The 13,072-nt window shown below is 23.7% G+C and overlaps 5 protein-coding genes across 5 annotated transcripts; 1 reads left to right on the top strand and 4 right to left on the bottom strand. All coding sequences in view use genetic code 6, as the record gives it.

Moving 5' to 3' along the window:
* Nucleotides 1–922: 922 nt before the first annotated feature.
* TTHERM_000016579 (transmembrane protein, putative) lies at nt 923–1,312 on the bottom strand (the record flags this gene model as incomplete). Its single annotated transcript, XM_012795712.1, has 1 exon — nt 923–1,312. The coding sequence occupies one exon, from the start codon at nt 1,310–1,312 to the stop codon at nt 923–925; it is 390 nt and encodes a 129-aa protein (XP_012651166.1).
* Nucleotides 1,313–2,974: 1,662 nt separating this feature from the next.
* TTHERM_00016550 (transmembrane protein, putative) lies at nt 2,975–4,528 on the bottom strand (the record flags this gene model as incomplete). Its single annotated transcript, XM_001008434.1, has 1 exon — nt 2,975–4,528. One exon carries the CDS (start codon nt 4,526–4,528, stop codon nt 2,975–2,977), a length of 1,554 nt encoding a protein of 517 aa, XP_001008434.1.
* Nucleotides 4,529–5,441: 913 nt separating this feature from the next.
* Nucleotides 5,442–6,995, bottom strand: TTHERM_00016540 (transmembrane protein, putative; the record flags this gene model as incomplete). The annotated part of the gene is made up of 1 exon (XM_001008433.1): nt 5,442–6,995. One exon carries the CDS (start codon nt 6,993–6,995, stop codon nt 5,442–5,444), a length of 1,554 nt encoding a protein of 517 aa, XP_001008433.1.
* Nucleotides 6,996–8,851: 1,856 nt separating this feature from the next.
* On the top strand, nt 8,852–10,372 carry TTHERM_00016530 (hypothetical protein; the record flags this gene model as incomplete). The annotated part of the gene is made up of 8 exons (XM_001008432.2): nt 8,852–8,861; nt 8,972–9,082; nt 9,163–9,279; nt 9,356–9,467; nt 9,550–9,613; nt 9,797–9,884; nt 9,945–10,163; nt 10,227–10,372. The coding sequence occupies 8 exons, from the start codon at nt 8,852–8,854 to the stop codon at nt 10,370–10,372; spliced, it is 867 nt and encodes a 288-aa protein (XP_001008432.2).
* Nucleotides 10,373–11,788: 1,416 nt separating this feature from the next.
* On the bottom strand, nt 11,789–12,748 carry TTHERM_00016520 (hypothetical protein; the record flags this gene model as incomplete). Its single annotated transcript, XM_001008431.3, has 3 exons — nt 11,789–11,803; nt 11,865–12,026; nt 12,140–12,748. 3 exons carry the CDS (start codon nt 12,746–12,748, stop codon nt 11,789–11,791), a joined length of 786 nt encoding a protein of 261 aa, XP_001008431.2.
* Nucleotides 12,749–13,072: the final 324 nt, after the last annotated feature.

Below are 13,072 nucleotides of genomic sequence, written 5' to 3'. Positions count from 1 at the left end.
AAGAATAACTAATTTATTATTTATTCGATTTTCTATAAATAGTAGTTCATCAAAAAAAGCTATTGATACATTCATTGTTGTTTCTTTTTTGCTTAATAAATAGTATAGATAAGAGAAATTAAACTAAAGAATAATCCAACAACATTTCCTATGATAAGATTTCTGTCAGCTATGTAGACTTTATTATGCAAATAATCTCCAATATCTGTAATAATTGTATTTGATCTATTATCTGAAACTTTATTGTTTGCTGCACTTTAAAAGGCACCTATATAATCATTTACATTTATCAGTTGAAAGACGGCAATACCTATTTAGGCTAATTTTATAGTTGTTTAGAAACCATCTTTTTGTTTATCAAACTTTTGTTTTTTTTCTTCATCCGCACTTGTCAGATATAGATATATAATACTTATACCAATGAGAATATTAGAACCTAGGGAAAGAGCACATATGCCTAATAATACTTTTTAATATTACATAATTGTATCTCTTGAATCTACAAATTATGTAATTTTTTGCAGTAAGTTTCTAAATTCATATTTCCAGTCAGGATAATGAGACACATAAAAACCATATCTGTATTAGTCACTAATAGGTTCAAAACTCCACATTTATTTGAAATAATCCTCGGGATCAACTCCATTAGATTTAAATAAGGTGTATTCACCTACTTCTGCTATTCTAGACCATCTAGTATCTACTTCACATGGAGTTCTCCTAACCTTATAAGTAAAAAAATCTTCTCTTCCTTGATATGTGTTTTCTTATTTCACGTCATAGCAAGGACCTTCTCCAGAAGTAACTTTTGATAAGTTTAAAGGTAATTTATTGCTTTATCTTGTATAGAATAAAGTATGAGTAGAATTAAAAACCATTTATTCATTGAAAATTGAAGGGTCAGGGTTTGTTAAAGCTACAATCATGTCATTTAAGGGACATTATTAATCTTCAGGTAAGCAAAGCATAGATTCTATTGATTAACCTCCACATTTTTTTTATCCGCTAGGACACGTTGTTGGCCAGTCTTTTATTGATGCAAAAGTATTTCCAGTGTAATATTTAACACATAGCTACTATTTAAGCCCATTATCAATACCAAAAGGCCAAACAGACAGCACTTTTTCGTCTAAGAAGTTGTATTGAATACAATTTACTTAGTCTGGCATACAGAAATCAACAGTGATTTCTCCTCCTTATGCTCTGCAATCACATCTTATATTTGTTCCTTGAAACATATATTCAAACAAAGGTTCCCACTCTCCGTTACAAGAAGAAGAAGACTACACGTCTTGCAGCATTCTAAAACCATATCTATCAGTAACTTCTCCTTATATTTAGTTGTTCAAGTTATCGAATCCTTTATATCCTTAATAGGACTAATATAAAGAGTAAACTGCTTCTGCTAGCGTTGCAATAATGACAATTATAGTAAAAATTCTTTTAAAGCATGAGGCTTTCTAAGGCTAATCTGTTTTTGTTTCATCTATAACAGGTTCCGCAGGTTAAATGACTCTACTTTTATAACATTCCTCATCATTATTTTAATTTTATTGATTGTTGAATACTCTGTTTAATTCTACAGATTCATTTATTTGATTGTCACTTTTAGATGCTTTTGTTCCCATTTTACACTTAACTTTTTTTTTGACTTAATTTTTGTGTAATTTCAAGTGGAATAATTGATCAAAATAGTTTAAGTTAATTAATTTATTGATTGAAAGGTTATTAATAGTAAAAACAAAGACAATTAATTTATTCATTCATTATGCAAGCAAGCAAAAGGAATTTATTAAATATTTATATTTGTTCTCCTTAGAAATAAATGCAAACAAAATAAGGCTTTTTTCTCATTAATAAGAAAATTAAAGAAATATATTGAACTTTTATTTGATCTCACTGACACTAATAGCAGGCTATTTTATTCGCAATCCAAAATATCTATCACCAAAATAGCAAGACACTTTCAAACTAATAAATTCTATGGTCTAACCTATTTATTTATTAAAAACTAATTTCTATTTTTCATAAATGAAAAATTCAATTTTAATTCTAAAGTTTACCTTTAAAATTCCTAAAATAATAATAGGAGCTTACATATGTTTAATTGCTTGACTCGCTTTTTTAAAATTAGATTCGAAATTAATTAATTGATCAGAAAATATTATTATTTATGGCGATAATTTCCATTTTGAATTATTGTCTAATATTTAGATTACATTATTCTTCAATTATAGTTTCCTTAAAGATTCCAAATTACACAAGATAATTAAATTCTTTAAAATATCTTTCTAACTAACTAAGTATTTCTTTTAAAGGATTTTCTATTTTTTTAAATTCTTTATTTTTCTATTGAAAAAAATATACTTTAAAGCTTTTATTTGAATACTAAAAATGACAAGATTATATTTATTTAGATTTAAATAAAGCATTTTTTAAGAATTACTTCAATCCTATTAAGAATTGCTAAATAAATAATAATTTTTACATATAAATTTACTTTTTATATGTGATTAGCCACAATCTTAATTGCTAATTAAAATTGGTTGATTGATCATTCATCTGTTTTGTTTTTTGCTTACAATTGAAAGAAAATAATCCTTTTCCTAAAATTCGAGTCTTAAATTTATTTATTCTGCTATTTGAATTTCTTTTAAGAAATTTATTTGTTCTCAAAGCCTCTAATTTTATATTCATTTAGGTAATTATTTGTTTTTTTTTGTTAATCCAAAAAACAGAAACATAAATGAAATAATCCATTGCGTTTTAATAGAAATTGATTTTATTTTTTTTAATTGATCTTTAAAACCTTTTATTTTAGAGAAAAAATAAAAAATTACATTAAGAAATTACAAAATGTAGAAAAAATATATTTGTTTATATTATACACAATTTACTAAACAAAATATAATACAAAGTTATTTTTGATAATTTATAATAAAATTTATTGATTTATATATATCTATCTATACGTTCATTCTTATTATTACTCTTCTTCTTTTTGTTTCTTTCTTTTTTAATAGAGATTGAATAAAAATCCAAGTATGGCCACTGCAAAACCTGCAGCAGTACTTATGATTAGCTTTTTATCTGCTTCATAAACTTAGGTATCCATATAAGTATAAACAGATAGCAAAATTTTATTTGTCCTTTCGTCTGAAACTAAGTTGACTGTGCACTACTTAAATGTTTATAAATAGTCTTCAATTGAAAGGACCTAAAAAATGCACACAGCTAGCTATCCAATCTTAATCAAGTTATTGTAATAGTCTTTCCACTAGACCAATTTATCTTACTCCTCTTCACTCATTTTTTTTATTAATATATATGTTAAGTAGAAAGCAAATAAACCATTTAAAACAAGGTTAGCTACGTTCAGATATAAAAGGGTTGTTTAATAGGTCATAATACTATCTCTATTATTTACAAAATCAGTTACTTAGCTTATAAGATTTCTATTATTGAATTTCCAATCTGGGTAGTGAGAAACATAGAAACCATATCTATATATGTCACTTATTTAGTAGAAACTCCACACTTCCTTGAAGTATGTTGGAGGGTCTATCCCACTAGCAACAAAATAAGAATATTCTCCAACTTCAGCTACCCTTTACCATCTAGGATCTACTTCACAAGGAGATCTCTGTACTTTAAAATTGAAAGGGTCAACTCTACCTTAATAGGTATTTTCCTAAGTTATATTGTAGCAAGGACCCTCACCTGATGTAACTTTATAGTAGTTTATAGGCAAGTTATTACTAGTTCTACTATAATAAATGTTATGAGTTGAATTGTACTATTATTGCTCAAGATAGATTGTTGGATCCGGATTTGTAGGCTAAACAACTATAGAATTGATTGGGCATAGTTAAGAACTATCTATGCATACTGAACTCTCAATAGAAGAACCTCCGCATAATCTTTATCCACTAGGACAATTCTAACTCCAAGATTTTATAGTTGAAAAAGTAGGTCCTCCAACATATTACTTAACGCAAATTTATGTCGAATTATCGTTTTTAGGTCCTGAAGGATATAAGGACAAGACTTTTTCATTAATAAAATTAAATTGAATGCAACCAGCTGCTTCTTGATCAGGAGAACAAAAATCAAGAGTTATATTGTCACCTAATTTTCCTCTGCAATCACACCTAATATTAGCTCCCTAGAACATCCATAAGAATAAAGTATCCCACTCTGCATTACAAGAAGAGGAAACAGAAATATCTAAAATCATCAGTTGAGTATATCTATCAGTAACTTCTGTTTTAATTTGGTCGCTTAAATTGTTAAAATTATTATATGCCTTGTAAGAGATGTAGGTAGAATAAATAGGTTCTATTAGTAAAGCAACAGAGACAATTACAGTAACGAGTCTTTTTAAACATAGAGAAGTTCCGCTTTTTTTGGGGGTTTATTTCTCCTAATTTGATTTTTCTAGATCTTATTCCTAACACATAGGATTAAGCTCTACTGACTAATCCTGCTACAAATTTACAACTTTATTCTTTGTTGTACTTGATCCCATTTGAATTAATAATTAGTTTTTATCTTAATACACTTTTAAAATTAATTATAAAAAAAAGGTATCCAAAAATTTTTTTAAATTACTAAATGATTTAGTTATCAATCAATTATTTTTTATACTTTAGGATTAAGCTTTTTTCAAACAATAAATTAAATTGAACTAAAATAACCATTGTTTTTGTTTTACATTATTTCTAAATTCCTTATTTGATCTCAAAGATTTTTAAAAAATAAAATATTAATATATGATCGTTAGTTATTTGTTTATTTGTATGTCTGTCTGTACAATTGATCATTTTATTTGAAAATATATTTTTCAAAGAATTTAGTATATTTATTCCTCCAATACAAATATATTTAAATTCAGCTTCTTTCTTTCGAGAATTTCTAAAATTTATTTCTCGAAATAAATTTTATCTTTCAAAAGTATTTACAAAATAAATAATAACCAAAAAATAAATTAATTTATTGAGCTCAATTTATGAGAGTATGTATTAAGCTATTACTAGAAAAACATAGAAAATGCTAAAATATTTATTGATATTTTTTCAATAATATCTAGCATCTTTCTATAAACTCAATAAAATTATATTACTTAAATACTAAATTGTTATTAAATACCTTAAAATTTCTAACTTCTAAGGCTCTAAGCTGAAAAAATTAATTTTCAATCTCTATGTTAAAACATTAGCACATATCACTTCATATTTATTTTTTTATGAAGGTAATATTTTAAATTACAGTAAATTATTATTTTTTTAAATATTAAAATTTATTATTTAGGTTTGATAAATAAAAAATAATTGTTTGTTTATTATTTTAATTTAAAATTTATGAAATTTATACTGAATTTAACAAATAAAATAATATAAGTAATATTTATAAATTATAATAGATAGATAGACTTTTTTTATTCATGAATTATTTTCTTCTTGTTTTAGTTTCTTCTTTTTCTAATAGATTGTAAATAAAAAACTAAGTATTGATACTGCAAATCCTGCAGCAGTACTTATGATTAGCTTCTTATCTGCTTCATAAACTTAAGTATCCATATAATTATAAACACTTTATAAAATTTAATTTGTTCTTGAGTCTGAAACTTAATTGTCTGTGCACTATTTAAATGTATCCAAATAGTCAGCAATACTAAGAACTTAAAATATACAAACTGCCAATTATGCAATCTTTATCATGTTATTATAGTAGTCTTTCCAAGCCACATACTTATCCTTTTCTTCTTCGCTTGCATTTTGTATAAATACATAAATCAAAAATAAAGCAAAGCAACAATTAACTGCTAAGTTAGCTACATTCAAATATAAAAGAGTTGTTTAATAGGTCATAATCCTATCTCTATTATTTACAAAATCAGTTACTTAGCTTATAAGATTTCTATAATTGAATTTCCAATCTGGGTAATGAGAAACATAGAAACCATATCTGTATTGGTCACTTATTTAGTAGAAGCTCCACACTTCCTTGAAGTATGTTGGAGGGTCTATCCCACTAGCAACATAATAAGAATATTCTCCAACTTCAGCTACCCTTTACCATCTTGGATCTACTTCACAAGGAGATCTCTATACTTTAAAATTGAAAGGATCAACTCTACCTTAATAGGTATTTTCCTAGTTTATATTATAGCAAGGGCCCTCACCTGATGTAACTTTATAGTAATTTATAGGTAAGTTATTACTAGTTCTGCTGTAATAAATGTTATGGGTTGAATTATACTATTATTGCTCAAGGTAGATTGTTGGATCAGGATTTGTAGGCTAAACAACAATAGAATTGATTGGGCATAGTTAAGAACTATCTATGCATACTGAACTCTCAATAGAAGAACCTCCGCATAATCTTTATCCACTAGGACAATTCTAACTCCAAGATTTTATAGTTGAAAAAGTAGGTCCTCCAACATATTACTTAACGCAAATTTATGTCGAATTATCGTTTTTAGGTCCTGAAGGATATAAGGACAAGACTTTTTAATCAAGAAAATTAAATTGAGTGCAACCAGCTGCTTCTTGGTCAGGAGAACAAAAATCAAGAGTTATATTGTCACCTAATTTTCCTCTGCAATCACATCTAATATTAGCTCCTTAAAACATCCATACGAATAAAGTATCCCACTCTGCATTACAAGAAGAGGAAACAGAAATATCTAAAATCATTAATTGAGTGTATCTATCGGTAACCTCTGTTTTAATTTGGTCATTTAAACTATTAAACTTATCATATGCCTTGTAAGATATGTAAGTGGAATAAATTGGTTCGACAAGCAAAGCTATAGTGACAATAATAGTAATTATTCTTTTTAATTTTAGAGATTTTGTTATTTTGCCTGTTTAATCTTCTTCTTTAGCAGTTTGCTAGTCTTAGTCTTAACCATACTCAATTACCATGTGTTGGTCTTCATGGTTATGTTCAGGAGAATTTGCTACTTTGGATTTAGAAACTTTAGTCATTTTTATCTAATATTTTTATTTTTTTAATAAAAAATGTTTATAAAAAGAGACTTCATATTTTTAGTTTTAAAATTAATATTTGATCTTCCAACAGTTAAATGTTCTCACATATTACATTAATAATTCAAAAAAATTTTGTCTTTTTTCACATAAAAAAAGCTAATTTTATTTTTATCTTTAAAACATTTATTCAATACTTAAAATAGTTATTTAAAAGTAATCTGTAACTTTGTTATTATCTTATAAAGTTAATTTTATAAAATAGTTTTCAAATCTCGAATAAACGCATGTCTAAAAAAGATAATTAGCTTTATTTAAAATCAATACTCAATTAGATATATAGTTAGATGAGGTAAAAAAATTACTGATCCATAAAATTTATCTTTTGTAATAATTTAAATGAGCAACTAACTGTATATAAATTTGAAAACTACCAAATAAATAATAAGCCAAAAACTTAGTTTTATAAAATAAAAGGTCAATTTTTATTTAATGGCAAAATAGAGTAAAATGAAGTGAATATCTTTGAATATAAGATTAAAAAACTCGAAATTGCTTTTACATAAATATATCTATAAGTGATTGTTATTTTTTAAGTTAGTGTGATTTATTATTTGCTTATTTGATCTACTAGAATGGTTGGTAGGTATTACATCACTTATTTGATCTTTAAATCACTTATTTTTAATTATCAAAAATATACAAAAGTTTTTTAATAAAAATTCTTTCTAGCAAAATAGATAAAATCTTATTTAAAAATAAGGATGGATTACGTCATTTACTCTTCTTAAAAATATTTTAAATTAGACAGAACTGTCTCAATTTTTTTTCATAAATTTGATTTTAAGTTTGTTTTAAATTCAATTCAATTTTCTATTTTAAAATAAAATGTCATTTTTAACATGATAAGAAATGATTTCAAAATATAATAAAAATACACTTTTATATTATAAAAATTTGGCTTTAAATTAATCATTCAAATAGTACTACTCACCAGGAAGGAACCAGATTAAGTAGATAGATACTTCTATTTATTATTTTTCTATTTTAAGCTGAACCAATTAATTTTTTTTATTTTCATCAATTTACTTATTTCTTATAAAATTGATTGCCCGCATTTAATATGATATTTTATGTAAATATACTGTAAGAAAACTCATTTTAAACTTTCAAATTTAATTTATTTCATCTCTATCTATATCCTGTGTTCTTTCTCTTTTAGCATTTACCCTAAAGCACTGATAGTTTTTAGGAAATGAGGTATTAAGGTTTTTAAAATAAACTAGTAATTTAAGTGTGAATATTTTATTTATAAATATAATCTTCTAATATAAAATAAATATTCCTTTATATTAAATATTTTTAAAAATAAAAAAGACTAAACTATAAAATAAAATATTTAATTTACTTATAAAATATTTTAGACAAATTGGTTTGGTTTGGTTCTGAAATATTTTAATAATAAATATTTTATTTATACTTTGAAAGATGCAATTTTTAGTTATCAATGACCTATAATATGTTTAAAAATAAAATTTTAAATAATAACAAAGAAAAGTCACATTCGTTTAAAATTATTTCTTCTTTTAATTAATAAACAATATATTTAAAATATATTAAGCAAATTTAGAAGTAATTTGAAGCAAATAAATTATTAATAAATAAATAACTAGACAGATGAATGCAGTAAAATTAACTCTTTGATATCAAACAAAAAATATATTGACTATAATCGAATAGATAGATAGATGCTCATTCATTGATATTAAAATATTTGTAAAAATAATAAATTAAAAGAATTTGTTTTTGGCAATAAATTTTGATCTTAATAGCAAATTAAATATAACCAAAGTAGAATGAATTAAGGTTTAATATTTTTATTCTTTTAAATAGAGAGTCAGGAATATGCAGGATTTACTTAGCTTTTCTCATATTCCTAATTAGAAAAATACTTACACTTTTATTAATATATTAAGCTATATATAGAGAGCTTCTTCCCCAAGAATACATTGAAAGATTCACAAAATAAAGCATTAGAGAAGATGGAAGATAGTTTGAATAAATCAGATCTATTAAATATTTGAGAAGTATTTCATTAATTAATTTATAAATACAAATTAATTTACTTCTTAATTTCTTTGCTAATGTTCATTTATCAATTTATTAGAAAATGAAGTAAGTTTGTTAAGCATGGGATAAACCCTAGTTATGGCAAGTACTGAAATCAAGCAGTACGAAGATAAACAAGTTAATCAATTGGTCACTTCTTAGAAATATTTAATTGGTATGATCTATCTATTAATTAGTTTAAAGAAGCTAAATAAATAATAAAAATAAATGTAATTCCATTAAATAAATAGAGGCAGAGGCTAAATTAAATTCAGGATAACATGGATCTAGCGATGTTTTCTCTCCAATCGATATTATGAAATAAGAAAGCTACTACTCTTAATATATTTAGAATATAATCAAGTAAAGCATAATTTGTTACTGATTAAGCATTTCGCTTTTTTTAAATAGAATTAAAACTAAGTAAATATTTTTAAATTCAAAGCAAAAATTACCAAGCAATTTATGCAATATGTCAAATCAGCAAGGAAATTCCTAACTTGTATTGGGTAAAATATATTCTTTTGTGACATTAATTCATTTATTTAAACATATTTTTGTTGGCTTTGAGTGACTTAGAATATCAAAAAGATATTTTGAATCTACCTGAATAAAAAAGATATTTTAGTCAATCAATAAATCAATAAAGCAAGCAAACAAGTTTTATTAAGGAATTTCTATAAAATAAATAGGAAATAAAGTTGAATTTAAGAGTTGTGAATAATGATGGTAATTTGTTAGATGCTCTGCTATTAGCTGCATAATTCGAACTTTTTAACTGTATGCTATTGAATAAATAAATAAGTATTTATTAATTATATTATGTTTGTTTTTTAATAGGCTAGGTGAATTAAACTGTTGTAAAGACAATTGATGGAGCTTTGTAATTAGAAATAATTGAAGATAAAAAGAAACATTTGGAATTCAATATTGAAGATTTCTTATATCCAGTCTAATGTAGCTTATTTTAAAATGAAGTTATTATAGTTGATCCAAGCAACTTTGAACAAGAATACTCTGAAGCCAATATATAAGTTATTTCTTCACTAAACAATAAAAGTATTTTCTAATTCATAAATAATTCTCTAATCAAATATTTTTTCAATATAAACATCATAATAGCTCAAAGCATAAATAAGTTAGGTGCAAGAGATATTAAATTTGAAGCCTTAGAAGTAGTTTCTGCAAAAGCAAGCCAAATCACTTAACAAAGAAGATAAAATTTATATGAACTTTTAACTAATCACAAGCAAGAATTTACATTATGAGATAATTAACTAACTAACTAACTCATTATAGTATAACTAAATTTGTATTTAAAATAAGCAAGCAAGTAAGAAAATATAGATAGATACATAAATAAATACATAATTAGTAATAAATCTATTGATTGAATATACTATCTAATAAAAAATTTAAAACTAGCAATTAATTGAATAAATAAGTATTCTTTAATATTTTATATGATGATTTTTATTATTTATATTATTTTTAATTTAAAAAATTTGAATTAAATTAAAAGAATTATTTTTTTATTAAAGAAACAACATATCTATCTATCATTATTATTAAAACAAGTAATTACTTATATTTTATTTGAAATTTGCAAGAGTTTTTAATTTTAATAAGAAAATTAATAATTTTAATACATTTTATAACTTCACTAAAAATATTAACAAATAAAAATAATTTAAACGATCTTTTATTTACAATGTATAAGTTTTATAAAGTTTTATTTTTATCTTGATACAATTTTTAGATAGATAGATATATAGATTGATGATATATAAAAACTCCCTCCATCAATAAGAGAAAATGACCTAGACCAATATCTGTTATCATTAATTAATAGACCCCTAACTTTTCTCGACAGATACACAACACAACTATAACCTAAAACAACTCCCCTCGATAAACCTAAGCCTCAGTAACCCTTCTACCCCTACCTAAAGATTTTCACATTAAAAAATATTAATTTTAACTATTTTACATAAAAGTCTTACTTATCCTCAGTAATATCTTCAATATAAAGTTTATAAAATAAAAATAAGTAAAATTAATTTTATCATTATATGATATCTTTTATATATATATATATACACTTTCTTTTTTAAGATAGATAGATGTCTTATTTAAATTCTTTTTTTAACAATTTCTGATTTAAAAAAAAATTATTTTTTTTAATTAGGGAATAAAATTTAATTATTTTAACCAATAGTTAATAAACTTTCTAAATAAAATATCCAATCAATCAATCATTTGATACTTTTTATCATTAAAATATTTTAATGAGCATAATTATTTTATGTGTATCAGCAATTTAATCGTTAAAATCCTATGAAAATGCATTTATTTACTAATTAATAATAACTTTACAATAAATTAAATTAATATTAGGCTTTATTTCGGCCACTTAAATGATAATAAAAAAATAATAATTATTTTATAATTTGCTTTGAAACAATAATTTAAATTGCAAAAATCTTTCATAAAGTAAAAGAAACTACTATTTTGAGAAAAGGAAAGAATAAATTACTCTAAAAGCAAATAAATAAATAAATTATATACTCAATATTTATTTTATAATAAATCATTTCTCGATTTAATTTACTAGCATGTATAAACGAATGCATGTATCATATCAATTAGTTTATCAAATTTATTTTTTAAAATGAATGCCAAAGTCACTTTTTTACCTTCTTTTTGTTATTTTATTGATTTATTTTAAAAATAAATATAATTTTGATATTAAAATATTACATGCTGGATTGCTGCTAGATCATTACCTATCTATCTAAGTCTCATAGCAGTATAACCAAATACATTTTCAGCGTTTATCTTTTTAGATAATATTTCTGCATAAATAATTTAAAATGCCATAGATATTCCTGTATTGTCAAGATACTTTTTAAACATTTCTGCCTATATATTTATTTATTTATTTTGATAAAATTGCATTATTTTATTTTGATAAAATTGCATTATTTTATTAAATAATCTATCATAAATAAATAAATAATAAAATAAAAAAATACCTAGTTTTTACGTCTTTCTAATTCCTTAGGATCATCTGTGGGAATAGGTTTCAGATTATCGTCTTCTTAATCTTTAAAGTCTAAATCATCTTTTTCTTCTTGCTATTGGTTGTTAGTTTCTTAATTCTGCTATTCCAAATGGACTGGTTACTGGATTTAATTAAAAGAATCAAAAAAATTTCCCATTAAATCTGAATTTGCTCCCTAATGCTTTGCAGCTGTTACACTATTATTTGATTTTTATTATCCAGGTTACTAATTATCATTTGAAACTAAATCTTTAGAAATACTGTTTTTATTATTTTTTTCTTACTAACTTTACTGCTACAAATTGTTAGGAAGTGCTATGTTGCTTCCTTTTCTCTGATTAGGATCGTTTTATTGAGGCTATAAATTGGTTTTACTATTTTAATTCTGATTTTAGCTTTTATTTTCCTAATTAGCATCTTTATTTCCATTTTCTTTTGCGTTAGCAGCAGGAATAGCAGTCGAACTTTTCCCATCTTTAGCAGGTTGTTGTGCAGGTTTTTGATCTTTAGCAGGTTGCTAAGCAGGATTCTATTATGCAATTTGAGACTACGATTTTTGATTAGGTTATTTAGTTGCCATTTTAATGATTTATTTATTTAATTTTTAGAAAATTTAACAAATATATATTCAATTTCTCTATTTATTTATCTATCTATCTATTTATCAATGAATGCTGTCTATAGATATATTTTATGTATTTCTATTCTAAAATAACTAGCTGTGTTTAAGAACTGTTTTTCTATCTTACTTCTTTTTTAAAATCCTTTATTTATAATAAATGAGGGCAGAGATTGATTGATTGATTGATTTAGTAAATAACAAAAGTTAGATTTTATTAATTATTTCTGATTAAATTAATATTAAAGAATGCAACTTTAAAATCAATTCACAATATATTTACTA

This window comes from Tetrahymena thermophila (assembly GCF_000189635.1).
Source record: "Tetrahymena thermophila SB210 genomic scaffold scf_8254803, whole genome shotgun sequence".
NCBI classification, from domain to species: domain Eukaryota; phylum Ciliophora; class Oligohymenophorea; order Hymenostomatida; family Tetrahymenidae; genus Tetrahymena; species Tetrahymena thermophila.
The sequence above is the reverse complement of the archived record's forward strand: the minus strand, read 5'-3'. Positions and strand labels throughout refer to the sequence as shown.